Source organism: Pan troglodytes, chromosome 14 (assembly GCF_028858775.2).
Source record: "Pan troglodytes isolate AG18354 chromosome 14, NHGRI_mPanTro3-v2.0_pri, whole genome shotgun sequence".
NCBI classification, from domain to species: domain Eukaryota; kingdom Metazoa; phylum Chordata; class Mammalia; order Primates; family Hominidae; genus Pan; species Pan troglodytes.
Genome location: NC_072412.2, coordinates 118,633,304 through 118,653,840, shown reverse-complemented (window position 1 = coordinate 118,653,840; position 20,537 = coordinate 118,633,304). Strand labels below are relative to the sequence as shown.

General features: G+C 57.4%; 1 protein-coding gene across 34 annotated transcripts in view; it reads right to left on the bottom strand.

Moving 5' to 3' along the window:
- Positions 1-20,537, bottom strand: part of MCF2L (MCF.2 cell line derived transforming sequence like) — a 214,763-nt gene that overhangs the window by 74,450 nt on the left and 119,776 nt on the right. For 33 of the 34 annotated variants that reach the window (XR_008538918.2, XM_054665592.2, XM_024348381.3 and 30 more), the window contains 2 exons: positions 10,162-10,245; positions 4-118 (listed from right to left, as the gene is read on the bottom strand). Coding sequence is in view for 33 of the 34 variants with exons in the window: in XM_054665592.2 (XP_054521567.2) it covers positions 4-118; positions 10,162-10,245 (199 nt within the window). In the remaining variant the exon portion in view is untranslated. Of the gene's footprint in view, positions 1-3; positions 119-10,161; positions 10,246-11,611; positions 12,265-20,537 lie in introns of those variants that run through there. The other variant, XM_054665601.2, reaches the window with a different exon arrangement.

The window sequence follows — 20,537 nt, the reverse complement described above, 5'->3', positions numbered from 1 at the left end:
TACCTGGGGATGCTGGTGAGGTAGGTCATGACATTCTGGAACTCCTTGTCCGGAATCTCGCTGAAGGCCGGGTAGTCAGGGAAGGTGATGACCGGGCTTCCGTCCTGCCCCCGCCCACCTGGGGAGAGACCAGAGGCAGACCCTTAGCCGAGGGCTCCATGCCCCCGGGGGTTCCACAGATGTCGGCCTGTTTTCATCAGCACCCAGTATTTCAGTTAAAACCGAGGCATGTTCTTCATCGTTACATAATTTTTATTTGAAAGAAATGTGTGCTGCTTGAAGAAAATATTTGGAAAGTACACAAAAGTGATGTGAATTTAGACAATCACTCATTATTTTGGCCACCATGGGACAGCTACCGTGACAATTCAACATGTTTCTTTCCAAGCCCTTTTCTATGGGCTTTTTTAACCTTGTTGAGGTGATACTGCATAGAGAAGCTTGTCTCCTGCCTCCTTCCTGACACTGAGAACAAACCGTTTCCATGCTTTTAAACAATGTAACCATTATTTTAAATATTGCATAATATTCCATATACGCATGTGCACTAATAACCTGCCTAACTGTACTGTTTGTGGGTATCGTCTAGCTTCTCCGACATTGGCACCTTTTAAGCAATTCAATTCCAAAGAGCTCCATTCGAACACTGACTTTGGAGTCACACAGGCTGGGCTCCAGGTCTGCCTGCTGGAGCCGGCCACTGACCCTGCCACACTGCCTCGGCCGGACGGAGTCCATTTCCCTCCCCCGAGCCTGGGTCCGGCCTTGCGATCTGTTTTGCCCACAGGACTTGGCGGAAGTGAGCCTGGGACTCAGGACACTGCAGCTGCCCTCTCATGCCCTGTAGTCATTGGGCAGGTGGTCCCACGACCCTGCATCCACCTGCTCTGAGGAGGCCAGTACCCAGGGTTGAGGGTGGACTTTGTGAAAGGGCAGGGAGGTGGAGGTGCGGGACTGCAGCCCCCAGGACCTCCCAGCCCAGCCCCCACGAGGACACAGCGGCAGCCCCCAGGACCTCCCAGCCCAGCCCCCACGAGGACACAGCTGCAGCCCCCAGGACCTTCCAGCCCAGCCCCCACGAGGACACAGCTGAGCAGAGGACACAGTCAGTGCCCCGTGGAGTGAAGAACCACCTGGCTGAGCCCTTTTGGAACTTCTGAGCCACTAAATGAAGAATAAATCTGTAAAATAGGGCTTCTCAAGCTAACTAAGTTTAGGGTAGCTTTGTATGGAGAACAGATCATGGTGGGTTCGCCGCCCTCATCCACGTCCTCACTGAGGAGACCCAGGGCGCACACAGCCTCCGACAACTGCAGCTTTGTCTCGTAACAGCGACAGTCCCCCGCCGCCTCGCGCCCCCCACAGCCACTACCTCCAGCTTCCGGAACTTCTGCTTCTGGGTCTTGGCCAAGCCCAGCCACGCCAGGCAGGGCGGCTTTACCATCCAGTGATCCCGGGACGCTGGGCCCGCGAGGCTCCTTGCGGGCGTCTCCTCAGTACAGGGCTCCGTGGCCTCCTCCCGAGTCCTTGTCGGCACCCCTCAATGGGACACGACTCATTATCTGATACAATTGTTCTCACTTCGGTCAGGATGTCACACAAGCATATCTTTTCTCCCTCGCTCCTTCCTAACCTCCTTTGAGGGCTTATGCCTTGAGCCCATCCTGGCTGCCGAGTCTCTTAGAGGGCTGAGCCGAGGGGCGTCCACACACCGTGACGGCCCCCCTTCACCTGGGACAGCTCAGTACCTGCAATGCTGCATTCTAAGGAAGCCCCCGAAGGGGAAGGCGGCTGCAGGGTCTGGCTTCATTGTGCTCTGAGGACTTCTGTCCTCCGAACTCTCCCAGCCCTCGAGGGCTCTTGACCTCTGCCCCCGTCTCTGGTGGCACACAATGCCCCATGCAGTGCTCAATAGAACGTGCCTGTCACTCACTCACAAACCTTTCATCATTGTTAATTTGCACTTCCTCTCGGAAAATTCCTCAGATCCCAATGATAAGAGGCCCTGGAGTGAACACTGCAGCCCTGTGTCCTCCTGTGCGAGTAAGACAAGCCTCCCCTCAGCCGCTGCCGCGGTGGGGGCTCAAAGCCCCCTGGGATGTGGCTCACGCACGTCTCAGCTTCACGCAGCACCTACCACAATGATCAGGAACTCGTGGCAACTTTTCAGTCGCCATTAAAGGTAAGAGTGTTCTGCCGGGACAAGGCGAGGCAAGCCGCACGCCCCAGCTACGAGGTGGATCGTGGAAACGGCCGCAGCCTGCGCCTGCCTTTCCTTTCCCTGAAACGGGGCCTGGGGGGAACGTTCAGGGGCCAGAAGCTTCCAGCACCGCCCAGAAGCCTATGTGTGTGGAGTGACGCCGACGGCAGCTGGGGGCGGACCCTGCCTGTGTGTGAGACCCCCTGCGTCCCTGTGCAAATGGGCATGGGCCATGGCATGAGGACCCCTGGCCGGCGGGGGTGGGTGGGAGGGAGAAGCTGCTCCTTGGGGTACACTGGCTGTGGAGGGCCCAGCTAGGAAGAGGAGCGGATGCAACGAGATCCCCTCATGCCCAAACGTGGAGGCAGCCTGGGAGCTTGGAGTGGATGGTGGACACAGAGGTGGAGGCAGCCTGGGAGCTTGGAGTGGACGGTGGACACAGAGGTGGAGGCAGCCTGGGAGCTTGAAGTGGACGGTGGACACAACGTGGAGGCAGCCTGGGAGCTTGGAGTGGACGGTGGACACAACGTGGAGGCAGCCTGGGAGCTTGGAGTGGACGGTGGACACAGAGGTGGAGAGTGGCTCCTTCTCAGCACTGGCTGGCCCACCCACAGTGTGGAGGTGGCATCTGGGAGCTGCTGCCTCACTGGAACCACAGAGACCGGGGACCCCCAGAGGCCAGCCTGAGCCACAGGGTCGAGGGTGCAGTCAGCCGGGCAGCCTTGGGGCGGGAGCTATCCACAGGAAGGCCTGGAGCCTCCAGCTGCCCAGGGGAGAGGATGGGGGCCAGGTGACCCGGAGCTGAAATCGCACGGCGGCCTGGCCTGGGCCGCACAGCCTGGTTCAGTTGGTAGCTGGTGCTGGTCTCAGGCTGCTGCTACCCTGGATATCTCTGAACTCTCTGTGCTCCACCGCAGCCTCAATGCAAAGCAAAGACCCTGTTCTTTCTTTCCAAGTCAGGAGTGGAAATCCCAGTCTGTCCACTGAGACTGAAAAGCAGGCGCCAAAGCTCCCAGTACCTGCAGGTTATGAGGCAGCAAAACACCGCTGGATGCGGAGCTGGGGGCACAGCCCCTCTCTGGAGAAACCCTCCCCACCAAGGTGGGCAGTGCCAGGACCCGGGGCCAATGGCACCAAGAACAGGCTCTACTTCTGGGTCTACACCCGGCCTAGTAACTGGAGGCGGACTGAACGCCGCAGAGGACAGAGGGCTCCGAAGCTCCTCTGTGGTTCAGAACAGCACCCTGTCCACACAGCACCAGGGGCAGCCTCCGGTCCCCACCCACGTCCAAAAACCACTGTCCTGGCTGAGACCTGTCACACCTGCACGTGAACTCTCACACTCAAGCAACTGGGACTACATCCACTCGCTAGGGGCAGAAGGCAGATGCAACTCCCTCTCATCTCCATCACCAGAAAGAAGTGTGGTTCCTACGGGATCTGCTTTAGTGTGAGATACACACTCAGTTTAATACACACACAGCTACACACACACACAGCTACACACAGCTACCTATACACACATACATGTACATATACACACATACAGTTACACACACAGCTACTTATAAACACAGACACACATATGTACACAGCTATACACAGATACATAGCTGCACATACAGCTAGACAAACACCTACACACACATGTATACACAGCTGCACACATATGCATGTGGATGTGTAGGTATGTATATGTACATATATGTACAAACATACACACCTATACATACACACATGGATATACACACACAGCTACATGCACATACACAGCTACCATACAGATACACAGCTACACATACACACACATACACATCTACAAGTACACACATATACACATACACAGCTACACATGCACACGCATACACCCTACACATACACACACATACACACATCTACACATACACACATATACACATACACACATATACACACTACACATACATGCAAACATACATAGCTACACATTCACACGCGCACACACTATACATACGCACATCTACACATACACACAGCTACACATACACACTGTTATGGACTGGATATCTGTCTTCCCCTGAATTCATGTGTTGAAATGCTGACCCCCACGGGGACAGTGCTGGGAGGTGGGGCTTGTGGGAGGGGAGGAGGCCGTGGGAGTGGGGCTCCCGTGAATGGGATTCTGTGGGCTTGCTCTGCTCGCCTGGCCACATGAGGACAGTGAGAAGGCGGCAGTCTGTAAATCAGGAAGTGAGCCCTCACCAGGCAGCACATCTGCCGGTGCCTTCATCCGGGACTTCCTGCCCCAGAACCAAGAAAAATAAACTGTGGCTTAAACCACTCAGTCTAGGGGACTTTGTCACAGCAAGCAGCCTGAGTTGAGACACACAGGTAGATACACACACGCACACGCATCCTGGGCAGGAGGCATGTGTGACGGCCAAGCCGGGTGACCAAGGGTGTGACGACTCACACGTGTGTCCTGCTTTGTTTTCTCCATGGACGTGATGCATCTTAGGGACACCCTCTTGTGTGATGCCTCAGCCCAAACATGGCTTCAGAAACTCACCCACACGAGCTGCTTAGGAATGAAAGCATTCCAGTGATTAATTTACTATGACATCTGTATCCTAAGTTAACTGTCGGGTAGAAAAATCTTAAAGTAAGAACTAAATAAAAACCTCCTCCTGCCAACGTGGAGATGACATCAAGAAGGCGTCACATTCTGAAACTAGACACTACTCAGCCACGCGGAACTCCTACCTGGACAGGATGCCTCTGTCAACACCACTCGTTTATGGCTCGCATTTTCACACAGGCTGTTTGTTGGTCTGTCTGGGTGGCCATAACAAACCACCATAGGCTGGGAGGCCCAAACAACAGAAATTTATCTCACAGCTCTGGCCAGGTAAGTCCAAGATGAAGGTGCCCATAGACTTGGTGTCTGGTGACGGCGGCTTCCCCATTCAGAGGTCTCCTTGAGGCATGACCATGCTGCGGAAGGAGATCTGGTCTCTTCAGCCCCTTATAAAGGCTCTGATCCCACCTGGGAGCTCCACCTTCATGACCTAATCTCCTCCCAAAGGCCTCACCTCCCCAAACATCACCTCTGGGGTTAGGGTTTCAACATCTGAGTTTGGAGGGACACAAACATTTATCCTATAGCAACTGGTTGGAGGTCGTGCAACCATCGGATTCCTTGAAGCAGGTCCAGAAAGGAGCACGTGCGACTCTGCCCAAACCTAACGGGATTCCTGTCTCCGTCTCATGACTTTGATTCTCCACAGAACACCCAGGGCCACCCCAGTGACCTTCTGTCCATTTCTGTTTCTCTCCAGCAAGGGCAAACCCCCACGGGCAGGGAGCAAGGGAAAACCCCCACGGGCAGGGAACGTCTGTCTGTCTGTGGCTGAAGCCTGGGTGTCAAAAAGCCATCGGCCTCAGGGAGCGCAGGATCGGATCGGTCCTTCCAGGTTGGAGCAGCCGTCGGGCCTTGGTGAGTGTAGACTGAGCTTCGGGTCTGGTGGCTGGAGCCTCAGACCATGTGCCAGGGAGACTCCGGGGTCCTTCCCCACTTCGAATCCCTCTCTCAGGACTGCCCAGGCAGGTGCCATGCTGGAGCCCTGCAGCTCACCTGAGAACTGCAGCTCAGCTGCACAAACACTTAATCCTTAGGACGAGATGTAAGCTGGGACCAAAACCGAAATGGGGTGGGAGAAGGGGCAAGGCAGGAGGGGGCTTGTGCAGCGAGCGCTTGGGGAAGGTGAGGAAAGGAGAAGAGACGAAGGTCTCCAGCGTTCTTCCCGGGAGGAGAGCACAGGCCAGGGGGGAGGGTCTCCTAAGTCTGCCCTGTCTCCACGCACCTGAGGCTGCCTGGACATGGGATGGAACAATCCTGTCAAATCCAGGTCCCTGGATGGCTGATGGCCACCGCTGACCATGCCACATTCCCGTAAAAGCAAAATGAAATTCCCAGGAGCCGCCTGGGCAGTGGGAGGGGGGCCGCCGTCCATTGCAGGGAGTGAGACACACAGTGGCGGTGGCCTCTGCCTTCCGGGCAGGGCCTCCATTTCAGCTTTGTGGTTTTCACCGGTGGCAAGTCTGTTCTCTGCGTTTTTCACTTCAGATCATAAGTTCCTCACTGGTAAATTCTCCCGCCCTGTTTTTAGCTCTTGCTGACGGTCGGCAAGTTGAAGCGTCTTTTCTAGGATGACACAAGGACTGAGTTCTGAGCCCACGACCTCCTCGGGGCCTGCTCCGACTGCCATGCCAGGGGACGCGCCATTGCCTCTGGGTTTGGAGCACCCATGCACCCCCCCAACCCTCAGCCTTCAGTAAGAAAGAGTCAAACGGATGACTCAGGAGGCAGCTCTGCCCGGAAGGACAAGAATAATCAAGAATTTACATGTAGGATATTTCCTGATTTTACACCCAATTCCTTGTTCCTCAAATATCAGAAAACTAGAGGGGACAGTAGGGTGGCAGGTCTCGTAGCTTCAGGGTTAAGCGAAGCGCTTTTGGGGCAGACGTCACTGTGAGTAGAGGGTGTGGATTATGAGGGACGCAGGCTGAATGGGGAGCTGCTATCTGCGGATGACAGACACAGAGTCCAGGTGTGACTTCCGCAGCTTGTCCTGACTTTGGGCGGCAACGTACAGGAGTCCGGAGCCCCCGAGGTTTACGCATCCCTCACGTGGCCGCCTTTCAAAAGCTGCCTCATTTGGATCCAGGATCCGGACAGAGCTGTAGGGTTCTGCATGGCACCTGTGCATCTACAGACAATGGAGGGAGAAGATGGGACTGCATATGTCACAGTGGCAGCCATGGCTCCACGGCAGACAGCACAGGGCTGGCGCGAACGTCAGCAGGGAGGGGAAATCAGCAGGGCAAGTGGAAAGAAACGCAGTCTCCTCTTGAAAAGGAAAATTCGGAGCCGTTCCTTCCTGACATCTTTAGTTTTTTGCTCCGGCACTTCACGGAAGCCATTCCAGGCATCCAAAGACCAGGGAATTAAGCAAAAGTCCACGGAACAGGCTGGGGCTTCAACCTGTGGGCTCCAGTCACAATGAGGGGCCTCACCCAGCTGGGCCCCAGCCCCATGGTGGTCAGTGTGCAGGAGTGGCGGGCGGGGGAGTCTGTGTTTCCTTCGAGTGGAGCGAGACAAGGAGAGCGAGTCCCATGGGTGATGCTGGGGCGGGAGGGGAGCCCCCTTGAGGGCAGCTGTCAAGACAGCAAATCTCTGAGCCAGATTTACCCTGAGTCCAAGGCGGCCCCTGAAAGGCACGTCCACTCCCTGTCCCAGGAGCCTGTAAACGTGACTTTGTTTGGAGAAGTCTTTGCAGCAGAGGTAACAAAGTTTTCAGGGTGAGACCATAATGGATTATACGGTGGGCCCTAAATCTCGTGATGGGTGTCCTGGGAGAAAGGCAGAGGGGCTTTGAGGCAGAAGAGGAGACACCGACGTACAGGTGAGGCGGCTGCATGAAGATGCCAAGGGACACCAAGGAACACCTGCGTCCCCAAAGCAGGAGGAGCCTCCGGAAGGGGCACAGCCCCACGGAACCTGAGAGACGAGCCCCAGTTGTTTCGGTCCCCCAGTGCATGGCCTTTGTCATGAGGACACAAAAGGGGGCTTCATGGCAGGAACCCGGAGTGCAGGCGCAGCCTCAGGACACAGCAGTGCTGGACGCGGTGAGGAGGGGACGGGGCGATTGGAAACGCACACACCCGAGGCTGCCACAGGCTTTATCCAAATCCGCGCACATCTGCAGGAGAAGCGCCAGCCGACACTGATCCGTCTCAGACATGGTACTGCTGCTACGACCTGGATCCTGAGAACAGCGTGGTGTGCCAGGGTCCCACCCCAGATGGGCCCGTGGCTGAGCCCTCAGTACATGGCTCTGAGGCTGGGTGCACCTCTAGAAGCCGGGAGGCAGCTGTGAACAAGCCCAGCCCTCAGGAGGGACCCACGCCACACACGGGAGGACGTGAGGTGGTGTAACGAAGGGGGCGGAGCAGAGCGCAGGCGAGGAGGGAGAGGGCACGTACGAGGGCATGCCTCTGAGCCAGGGCCTGAGGGGCCGGGCCAGCCACGAGCCCCGCGGAAGAAATTCGCTGCATGGAGACTGCCGGCTGTGCAAAGGCCCCGAGGTTGGCGGGAGGCAGGGGGATGGGGAGGCAGCCTGCCTCCAGGGGGTGGGCAGGATACGACACGGGGGCAGCATACGACGCGGGGGCAGCAGTACCACAGGGGACTCCAGCTTATATTCCAGGAGGGAGAGGAGCCGACGGAGGCTTTGGTGTGGTTCCCAAGACCATTGACGCTCAGGCACTTATCAGCTTGCGGGTCTCTGCTCAGGGTCTCTGGGCCCACATGGAGGGGTTGCCAGGCTGTGATTCTGAGCCCAGTCTCTCCAGCTCCCCCAGGGGCTTGGCAGAGCTCTGCCCCCAGCTACAGTGTTGAGGCCCCGGGTTCCTGGCGGCTGCCCGTGGGGCGGCTCTTGTCCTGGTCAGGCGGCCTCTGCCTCCTTCGGGGCCACACAGAGAACCCCCTTGTGTCAAATCCTTCTTGCACCTGGGATCCCTCATGCCAGGAAGAGCCCCATCTCTTCTAAGGGCTTAGCTGAGTGGGTCAAGCCCACCAAGGAAGATCTTAAAGTTAGCTGATTTGGGGCCTTAAATTCATCTGCAAAATCCCCCCCCAGAGCTCCTGGGCTGGCGTCTGAGGAACGATTGAGAAAAGGTGGGTGGCTGGGGCCGTCCTGGGACTCTGCCCTCCCAGGCACCGCTGGGGTGGGGGCACTGCCTGGCAACTGGAGGAAGGTCAAGGCTGGAGGCCCAGGTCGGGGCCCTCCTGGTGGCAAAGCTGTGAGCCTCTTTGGGGTCGTGAAAGGGGCAGGGAGAGGCTGGGGACGCAGGAGGAACCGGCAGAAACCACGGCGCCTCTCCTGAGCCATCACCACGCCTGGTCCCCGACACAGGGGGATTGGAGCCCTTGTCCTCTGGGAGTTTTCAGTTCTCCAGAGACCCCCTGCTTTCTCTCCTTCCTCCTCCTGGGCCACTTGGCCATGGGAGGCAGGGACCGAGTCACTGCACAGCACTTCTCCTCTGGCCATCATGTTGCTGGCTGCCTCTTCAATTTTGGTCTCATAAAACTCACCAGCTGCACCTCCCAGTCAGCCTCCCTCAGACCCCAAGGCCCGGCCTGGGGTGCGGGCTGGCTCTGTAGGTGCAGGTGCGGGATGGAGGCCCCACCGTGCCAGCCATGGATTGGGGGCCGGGATGCTGACGGGAATGCAGAGGGGCAGAGGCTGAGCTCCCAAGAGCACCGCGTCCTCGGTATCGGGGCACCCTCCTCAGCATCGGGGCACCCTCCTCGGCATCGGGGCACCCTGATGGCCCAGGGTGGGCACACATGTGCATGGTTTTTTTTCTGACGGGTCCTGTTGGGCAGATTTGTTCACATAAGAACAGCATCTGCACAGCTCGGGGCCACTGCAGGTGCCCTTGCTGTACCCACACAGGGGTGCTAGGAGCCTCATTATGTCCCCATGACTGCAGGCACCACCTCCACAGGTGTGCCAGACGCAGGGCTGGAGGCCACGGTGGACAGAGGCGTGGCCTGGGAGGTGCCCAGATGCAGCAGGAACTGGGGTTCACTGAGGCCCATGGGCTGGGCCACCCACACACCACTCCATCTGTCCCTGGAGGCTGCTGTCAGGGGTGCCCAGGCCACATCCCCCTGGGGACCCTGACCCTCCTCCACCCACCTCCTCCCAGTGGCCATGTGCCAACTGGCATGGAGCTGCCCACTTCACAGAGATGGGGAGAGCCAGGTCACAGGTCAGACCCAAGGCAGTGAATACGCAGCCCCTCGCATGACCCTTCTCAGCTCCAGCCCGGGCCAGGCCACGGGGGCTGCTCGGCCCACACCCGGCCCCAGACCCCTCCCTCTCCACCCCATCCCGGCTTCTGGAACTCACCGGACAGGTAAGCAAAGCGCTTCTTTAGCTGGTCCTGGATGTCGGCAGCACAGAGCGGGACGATGTCCTGGTGCATGATTTCATCTGCACGGAAAGAGCAGACGGCACGTGTCAGTCCCAGGAAGCTGCCTCACCCTGCAAGCGCCCACCCGATCCCACACGGAGCTGGCACATCCACAGGCACCTACGGGAGCGGCGTCACGTGGCTGGAAAAAGGCTTTTCAGTTTCCAATACGTGGAGGCCTTTGTTTCTCAGCGCACAAAACTGTGTGTTGAGTGATTCACCATCAATTTTGAAAGTGTGGTATAAGAGGTTCAGAGAGAGGGACTGAGAGACAGAGAGAGGGAGGGACAAAGAGAGAGACCTGGGCAGAGGGGAGGCAGGGGAGCAGTGGGAAAGGGCTTGGTCCTGGCTCCTCGGATAAATACGCTTTGGTCTGAGTCCCACCCACATTAGGGAAAATGTTCAGGCGACCCCTGCCCCCCACCTGTTGCAGGTGCAGTAACTTGTGGCCCAGGAGGAAAACCTGGCCACGGAATGGGCCTCTGCCTCCACACACACAGGACCCTCGGGGGTCTGTGCCACAACCCTGGCCTCGCCATTAGACGGACACAAATGAGGCAAGATGGCAACAGCAGGGTCGACCCCCACACCCATCCCCCCACCCAGCAGGTTCCAGATGGCTCTGGACGCACTGCAGCACCTGCAGCCACCAGGCCAGCACTGGCTGGGAGCACGGGGGGAGCATGGGGCCAGCACCAGCTGGGAGCACTAGGCCAGCATCAGCTCGGAGCATGGGGTCAGCACCAGCTAGGAGCATGGGGCCAGCACCAGCCAGGAGCACGGGGCCAGCACCAGCCGGGAGCATAGGGTTAGCACCAGCCAGGAGCACGGGGCCAGCACCAGCCAGGAGCACGGGGCCAGCACCAGCCAGGAGCACAGGGCCAGCATCAGCTGGGAGCATAGGGTTAGCACCAGCTAGGAGCATGGGGCCAGCACCAGCCAGGAGCATGGGGCCAGCATCAGCTCGGAGCATAGGGTTAGCACCAGCTAGGAGCATGGGGTCAGCACCAGCTAGGAGCATGGAGCCAGCACCAGCCGGGAGCATGGGGCCAGCAAGACCCTCCAGGGAAAGCTGTACGGACTGACAGGCTGGTGGTCTCTGCCACAGAGCGGCTGCCAGGCCACTGTGCCTGGGGGACACTGACCACTGACCACGGAGCAGACATGATTTCTGGCCAACGCTCTCATCATATAGCCACATTTGCAGTCTTGAACATCCACACAATTTCTCTCTAAAAGATGCAGGACTCATGCTGATGACCTGAGAATGGCTTAAACGCTCAATTTTTCCACACCTGAGGACCCAGGCCACTAACAGCCTGAAGATATGGGACAGAGGTGTTTGTACCTGGAAATTCCCAGCGGAGGCTGCAAGATAATATCTACCTGGCATCAGACTTAAATCTTGCTCTTCCAGTCTTGCAGACAAACAAGTGTAAACACGGGACACAGTGGAACACAAAGGGGCCCCTCCTGGGCCGTGCTGGCTGTGGCCCTGCCAGCTATGGGACGGCTTTGCCTCCGAGCCAGAGACAACCCTGGTGTTGGGGGGGAAGCAGCAGGGCCACGGTGTCACGGGACCTGCCAGAGCCAAGCAGATGTCAAGGCCCTTCCGCAGAGCCTTGCAGGGCGAGCTCAGGGCACAGACCCATTCCCAGTACGCAACCACGTCTCGGCGATGGCTTCTTTTGTGGGAGAAAGACAGAAACAGTCAATCAGTAAAGCATGAAATACTATCTCATGCTCCTGGCAAGGTGACTTCCACTGGTGCACACCTCTCTGGAATGTGTGTCTGGTGCAGCCGACGGCAGCCTAGACTGCGCAGTTGGATGTTCAGATTTTACGGTAAGTTTTTCTCTCTCACCAGGAGTGACTGTAACCTGAGAGGAAACCAGGAGGCACTGTCCTCAATCCACTGCCTGCCTCACAGACCGTGGGGGCACTGTCCGCATCACAGTGTCCACTGTCCACACCGCCTGTCCACCGTCCGCATCACAGTGTCCACCGTCCACACTGCCTGTCCACCGTCCACACCACCTGTCCACCATCCACACTGCAGTGTCCACCATCCACCCCGCCTGTCCACCGTCCACACCGCCTGTCCACCGTCCACCCCGCCTGTCCACCATCCACACCGCCTGTCCATCGTCCACACCGCCTGTCCACCGTCCACACCACCTGTCCACCGTCCACACTGCCTGTCCACCGTCCACACCACCTGTCCACTGTCCTCATCGCAGTGTCCACCGTCCTCATCGCAGTGTCCACCATCCACCCCGCCTGTCCACCGTCCACACCGCCTGTCCACCATCCACACCACCTGTCCACCATCCGCACTGCAGTGTCCACCATCCACACTGCCTGTCCACCATCCACACCACCTGTCCACCGTCCACACTGCCTGTCCACCGTCCACACCACCTGTCCACTGTCCTCATCGCAGTGTCCACCATCCACCCCGCATGTCCACCATCCACACCACCTGTCCACCATCCGCACTGCAGTGTCCACCATCCACACTGCCTGTCCACCATCCACACCACCTGTCCACCATCTGCACTGCAGTGTCCACCGTCCACACCACCTGTCCACCGTCCACACCACCTGTCCACCGTCCACACCGCCTGTCCACCATCCGCACTGTGGTGTCCACCATCCACACTGCCTGTCCACCGTCCACACTGCCTGTCCACCGTCCACACTGCCTGTCCACTGTCCACACCACCTGTCCACCATCCACACTGCAGTGTCCACCGTCCACATCGCCTGTCCACCGTCCGCATCACAGTGTCCACCGTCCACACCACCTGTCCACCGTCCGCATCACAGTGTCCACCGTCCACACCACCTGTCCACCGTCCTCATCGCAGTGTCCACCGTCCACACCACCTGTCCACCGTCCACACCGCCTGTCCACCGTCCACACCACCTGTCCACCATCCACACTGCAGTGTCCACCGTCCACACCGCCTGTCCACCATCCACACTGCCTGTCCACCGTCCACACCGCCTGTCCACCATCCACACCACCTGTCCACCATCCGCACTGCAGTGTCCACCATCCACAACGCCTGTCCACCGTCCACACCGCCTGTCCACCATCCGCACTGCAGTGTCTACCTGCTGGCAGCCCCCAGTGCCTCTGGACTCTGGGCCAGGACAAACTCTAAATATTGTCCCTCAGATCAAATGCCTCATTTTGGGTTTGAAAAGCAGGGTTCCCCCTGTGTGTGATCAGAAACTGCACACAGCTAAGCCCTCATACAAACAAACTCTAAAATATCGCTACATCTGAAGTGGTCACTGGCCACTCTGTGAACCTGAAGAGGCCTGTGGATGCTCTCTGACCCACACCAGAGTGTTGGCCTTCTCCCGTTCTTCATGGAGGCCTTCTGCAGGCGGGGCCCTGGGATTTTCAGGGCGCTGGGCGTTTCTTCCATTTATGTGTGTAAGTTTTCATTCTTCTTGATTTTTTGAACCCACTCAAGAATGATGGGAAAATCTGCCCTTATGATCATAGTTTCTTTAAAAGTTCCAGTCTACTTAATTTTGCAGCCATAAGACTAAGAAGCACACGGAGGAACAATAGTGGCCACTCAGTTCAGGAGACAGGTCCCCAGAGGAGACGCAGGCAGGCGAGCATGGCCTCTGTGGGGCTCTGTGCTGTCAGATGTCTGGGAGGTCGTGGGCCCCTGACCCGTCTGTGCCACCCAAGGCCAGGCCAGGCCCAGCTCCCTCACTGAGCCCTGCTCCAACCAACTCCCCAGTGATGACCCCATTGCTCAGAGGCAGGTCTGAGAGGGGAGGGTTAGGGCCTCACATCTGAGGCCGGGCAGAGGCTGCCCCGTCCATTCCCCTGCCACGTGGGCAGAGGCAGCAGGTGGGGCAGACGAGGGGGTGGCCAGGCCTGCCCCTGCCCATCCCCAGCACCGACCACAGCAGCCCCACCTGGGAGGGCCAATCTCTTCTGGCCACTACGGGGACGACATGGTGAGATTTCCCAAGCGTGGGAAGGGCAGACGTGCCCTTGGCTCACCTGATACACAGGTGAGGCCCCACCACCGAGTTTTCCTCACAGAAACAGGGTCCTGGCAATGGCAGTCCAGGGAGGGGGACCATGTGTCTATCCTTAGATCTCTTTGTTCCAACAAAACCAGACGACTGAAGCAAACTTCCTTCCTCTTGCAAGTTGACTCAAAAGCTTGCTTTATTTGAGGACAATTTCATCCTGAAAACCAGGAGCGGGGTGTGGGGGGGTGGGAGGACGGCCAAGACGTCTGAGCAGCATCCCAGGCACCCCTTCCAGCCCAGGGTGACCTCGAAAGCAGCAGAGAGAACGGGGACTGGAGGCGGGTGGGCCCTGGAAATCCTCTCACGGTGGGGGTCGGGGGGGATGTGGGGGGTGGACTGTCACAGGTGGAGGCAGCAAGGCAGCTCCTGGCAGCAGGAAGAGGCCCAGGTGCAGCAGGAAACCCCGTTCCTGGTGCTCACTGGTGACCGTGGGCAGAGGAGAGGACAAGTCTCTCCACACAGCAGCCTGGGGCCGTGGGGTACAGTCCATCTTTTGCCAATTGTCTTCTTTTATTTATTCTGGCAAAAAGCCCATTCCCAAAGGCTTCTGCATCCTGTCCATCAGACAGGACAGTCGTGCCTTTTCAAAGTCCAAGGCTGAGCGTCAGATGGGATTACGTCACCAGATCATCCGGCCGGAGGCCTTCCCGAAGCCCATCCTTGAGGATCTCCAAACCCAGGAAGAGCAGGGCCACAGAGCAGGGCAGTAAGAAGAAACACAGGCCACAAAATCGGAACAAAATCTAAATTCAGTAAGGAGGAGGCTTGAAACCACAGCCTTCAGATAAGGACACCCCAGGAGGCCAGCATCCCCGTCCCCTCCAGACAAGCTCCTGACACCATGTGGGTCAGGGAGGAGAAACAGGACACCCTGGGGGCCAGTGCCCCGTCCCTGCCATTGGGACAAAAGGGGCGTCCACACCTCTGTTTGTGATGTGTGTTAAAGGATCTGTTTGATTTTGCATTCCCGATGTTTAAGGTTTATCCTGACTTGGTTGGCAGAATTCTCACTTACATTAAATCTCAAATATGTTTAACGAGCCATTTGCTAGTGGGTTAGGTATAAATATTTCATGTCACATACACAGTGACTTAAATCACATGGTTCACTAAATATTCTTTTTCTGATCTCAGAAAGCTTAACCTTTACACATTTTAAAAATACAAGGCCCTGCCAGAAAAGATGGTCAAAAGAAGCGGTGATCAGGGAAACCCCGCTCCTACCGCGGGGGCGTCATCTCAGACCCGCAACACCAACCGGCAAGGGCCAGGAGCCGGCGGACTCCCACGTGGGGGGCAGGTGTCAGTGCACAGCCGCCCCGCAGAACCCTCCGGACGCCCTTTGGAGTGAGACAGTTTGCGCCTCGGGCAGGGAGGACTCGTACATCCGCACTTGGCCAATCTCCTCTGGGGGTCGTCTCCAGAGCTTCGCTCTCCGCTCTCCACGCTGCCTCGCCCGCCCGCCTGCCCGCCCGCCCGCAAGCCCTGGGGGCCGTCTCCAGAGCTGCGCTCCCTCTCCACGCTGCCTCGCCCACAAGCCCTGGGTTCTCTGATGCAGGCGGGCGTAAGAATCCCCTGGAGCCTGTCCTCAGCACACGTGGGTGTGTTGTTTGGGACCAAGCTCCTGCCTAGACCCCAACAGATCAGACTGAAAATCAAAATGAAGTCCCCACACTCCAAGGGAAACTGAGTTGTTATCGGACCTTGGAGAAAACAGGAGACAGAGGAGAGGCCAATCTTCCAACCAGGCCAGGCTCTGTCTTCCTCGGCGTGGTCACGGAGGTCCCTCTTTTTGTTGTTCTTGTTCTCAACTTGTTTAATATGTAAAAGGACAATCAAAACAGTGGTCAGAATTTCCACTTTTGATACATTCTTAGGATGCAGCCCATCCAGAGAGCATCACTTCAAATAGATGAAGAATTACCCAACTTTTTCTGTCTTAAAGACAGTTTGCTTAGATTTTAAAAAGACTTAATTCCATGAGTTACGGCACTGAATTTAACCATGAGAATTAAATATAAAAACATGGAGGCTCTGAGCTGCCCGCAGAGGTGGGACTCCTATGAGGGTGACTGCTGGAGTCCAGGGGCTGAGACACAGCCACTCACAACATTACCGTTCCCCTGTAACAAAGGATTAAGACTTTATCATAACTTAATTATACATTCATTATGGTGCTTTAAAACAGTCAAGACTAAATAAATTCTTCACACTGCCAAAAAGATACACGTTACTTGGCCGGGCACAGTGGCTCACGCCTATAAATGCCAACACTTTGGGAGGCCAAGGTGGACAAATCACTTGAGGTCAGGAGTTCAAGACCAGCCTGGTCAACATGGCGAAACCCCCTCCCTACTAAAGATACAAAAATTAGCTGGGCATGGTGGCAGGTGCCTGTAGTCCCAGGTACTCAGGGGGCTGAGGCTGGAGAATCTTTTGAACCTGGGAGGTGGATGTTGCTGTGAGCTGAGATTGTGCCACTGCACTCCAGCCTGGGTGACAGAGCGAGACTCCATCTCTAAAAAAAAAAAAAAAAAAAAAAAAAAAAAGAAAAGATACACATACTAAAAACCCATTTAAGCACAAAGTTTGTCACGTGACAGCTCTTGGTCTGGGCCACACGCGTGTGCAGGGATCTTCTGCTTCTTCAAGCTTGACGTAAGTCCGGCAATCACCTAATGTGAAACTGATCCTTACGACACAGAGCCGCCTGAAGGGGCCAGTCGGTCACGTTTCTCCCGCCGACTCTCCAAGCTTACAAAGGACAGTGACTGAGGCCGCCGAACCGCGTTTGCACAGTTTCTGCTTTCTTCAGCCCTGTCCGTACAGCCGGCCCCGCACTGCGTGTTTCACTGGAGCTCTTATTCTAGTTCATGGAATGCAGTGCTGCCCCACTCTAGAATCGCCAACACAGCCCAGTGAGATCTTTAAATTACACGGATTGCAATTTGATCTTCTGGCAGGTATTTCCTCTTTCTCTGCCTCACGGTGGCCACGGCCCACTCAAGTGATTTCAGAACCACAATGCAGGGGTCTCAAGGTGAGGCTCCCAGGTGACACGGACGCTGGGGTCAGGGGTTAGACCCCCGCTGTTCTCAAGGTCACACTGTCTGAGCCAGGGGCACCAGGAGGGTCTGTCATGAAGGGGGGCACTTGCCTGCTCACCAGCTTGCATTTTCATGAACGTTTCCTGACATCAGTAAAATGGCCTGAGTGCAGTTTCAGCCAGGTGGGCCTGGCGGGCTCTGCACGGACCCTGGATCTGTGTGCACTCATGCCCTGGCTGGGGTGTAGTCACACCATACACGCAATGGCTTCTGAGCTAGAACAACTTAAAAAATCATGGGGCAGAGGGACCAGAGACCAAAGTGACTGAGAGCCACTGTCTGAGAGACACAGGAGGCCGGGTTTCAGGATGAGGGACGCAGGTCCTTCCAGAGTTCAGAGACCCTGGCCCTGCCACCCTCTCCCCCAAGGGCCGGGCTGGCTGCTGGCTTTGCCACCTCCAGTCACAGCCCTACCCGCTACATAGTACCCATGGCTCCGCTGCCTCCCCACACCCTGCCACAGACCTGGGCCTGCCCTTGGGGGCTGAGCCAAACCCCCGCACATGTGAGGCTCCGGGCCGAGCCTCCTGGGCCAGATGCTCGGGGCGTTCTCAAGTGACTGCTGAGTGGGCAGGGCTGGTGGCACCCTCAGGGAGCATTTCCACAGGGCCCAGACCCGAGGGTCTTGAACACCTTAGTGTCTCCCGCCAGCCCCCACTGAGATGCACACGTCTCCCTTTCTCTCCTGGAGGCTGCCCAGGGTGCGCCTGCTCTCCCAGCCACTGCCTGCCAGCGCCTTTCCGGTTCAGAGGCAGCTGAGCCCTCACACGGACCTCCTGTCCGCAGGAGGGGTCGCACTGGCAGCTGCACCTGGAATGACTGGGGGTCCAGGGAGAAAGTGCATGCCAGGGAGACCCCCTCGGGGTTCAGATGAGGACCACCCTGTGCTCCTGGGGGGAGGATCAGGCCAGAAAGGCAGGTTTCCTACTCACACCTGGCTCCAGTGCATTGAGTGAGTCCTCGCAAGGACCTAGGGAGCATGAAGCCTTATCATCCTTGTTTTAAAGACGGGGAATTCAAGGTCAGGCTCAGCTGTGAGCAGCCCAGGACTGCAGGGCGGGCAGTGCCAGGACTGAGCCCACGCCGTCTGCTCCAGCGCCTGGGACCTTCACTGCCACGGGCTCAACAGCGAGGCTATGGAGAGGCTCTCGCAGAGGGGCTGGGAGGGTGCCCACATGCGTCTGTTTCCAGGCTGATGGGTGAGTGAGACCCCAGTGGCTGGGACAGGGCAGGCTTGTGGGCAGGAAGGCAGGGACATGGCAGGGCACGGCCTCCCATTGCACAGGAGTTGCCCAGAGTCACGGAAGATGTTGGAGCCATCAGGGAGCTTCGAGTCCGATGATTTTCGCTAAGCAGCCCCATTTACTCAGCTCTGTTCACTGTGCAGGGTGTTGTGAACGGAGCCCTTGGCTGGCTCATCACTTCCTGAGCTTACAGCTTCTGGCTATTTTTTCCAGCTATATTGAGAAAAATAATTGTATATATTTAAGGCACACACGTGCTGTTTTGATATAGTTCACGTTGTGAAACCATAGCCACCACCAAACTCACTGGTGACTGACTGTCACCTCCCACAGCTGCCATTTCCTTTTACAGTTAGAATACCCAACATCCACTCCCAGCAAACCTCAGGTACAAATACAGCGTTAACCACAGTCACCACAAACAGGCCACGGCCACCTTGAACAGATCACAGCCACCGCGAACTGACCATGGCCACCACAAACCAACCACAGCCACCACGAACAGCCCACGGCCACCACAGACTAACCACAGCCACCATGAACCAACCATGGTCACCACAAACAGACCATGGCCACCACAAACCAACCATGGCCACAACAAACACGCCACGGCCACCACAAACTGACCATGGCCACCATGAACAACCACGGCCACCATGAACAGACCACAGTCAGTCACCACGAATAGTCCATGGCCCACCACGAACAGACCCCTAGACTTCATTCATTTGGCACAACGGAAACTCTGTGTCCTCCGGCCAGCATCTCCCCAGGCTTCCCCACCCCAGCCCCCAGTAGCCACCGTGCTTGTCGGCGTCTCTGACACCCCACACGCGTGGGGCCGTGGCTTTGCCTTTCTGTGCCTGCAGCTGATTTTACTCAGCAGGCCGTGGCTTTGCCTGTGGCTGATTTTGCTCAGCACGGTCCTCCAGGCTCATCCGTGTTGTCTCGAATGACGGGCTTTCCTTTTTAACAAAGGCCCAGCAGCACTCCACTGTGTGTGCCCCACATCATCTTTACGCGCCCATCCACTAACGGCCACTGGGGTCGATTCCATGTGTGGGCTGGTGAGCTCCAGAGGGCGGGCAGCTCTTTAACACGCTCACTTCTTTCCCCTGATACCCGCCCACAGTGGGGACTCCTGGCTCCAACGACAATGCTCTTTTCAATTTCTTGAGGAACCTCCATACCCCACACTGTTTTCCGTGATACCTGCACCAACTTACATGCCCACCAACAGCATGCACGGGCTGCCATGCCTCCGCAAACTCGTCTTCGTAAGGTCCAGAGAGAAATGGGCACCAACGTGAAGCCCACGCAGCAACTGAACACACGCGTGGTCTGTGGGCTTGGTGTCATCACCACACACGTGGGCCAGCGGCTGCCACAGGAAAGACACTCACTGGCCCTGCGGGAGCACAGACCTCACCCTGAACACAACCTCCCTGAGCTGTGTGACTCTGGGCAGCTGCTTTCTCTCTCTGGGCCTCCTCCTCCTCTGTAAAGCTGAGACAAGGCTTCCTTGTGGGACCATGGCTGCAATTCAGCCGGTGATGCAGGCAGACGGCTTTGGTGATGGCTGCCCCCCACCAGGTGAGCAGACCCAGGGGGATCTTCCTGCCCCCAGGTTATGTTAGGGAGACTACAGGGACCCAGAGGAACCCCCCAGCACTGCGCCATGGGGGCTGGCCAGGGCCCCAGCTGCAGACATGGAGTGGCGGCTGCAGACTGAGGTCCATGGAGGAGGTGGTGTTGGCTACGACGCAGGATGCTGTGCAGGTGGGAGGTGCGCTCAACAAGAGGCCAAGGTGAAGAGGACCACCAAGTGTGGCCGCACACTGACGGGCAGATGGACGCTTCTCTGCAGGGTGGTGCCCCGTCCTCCTCTGC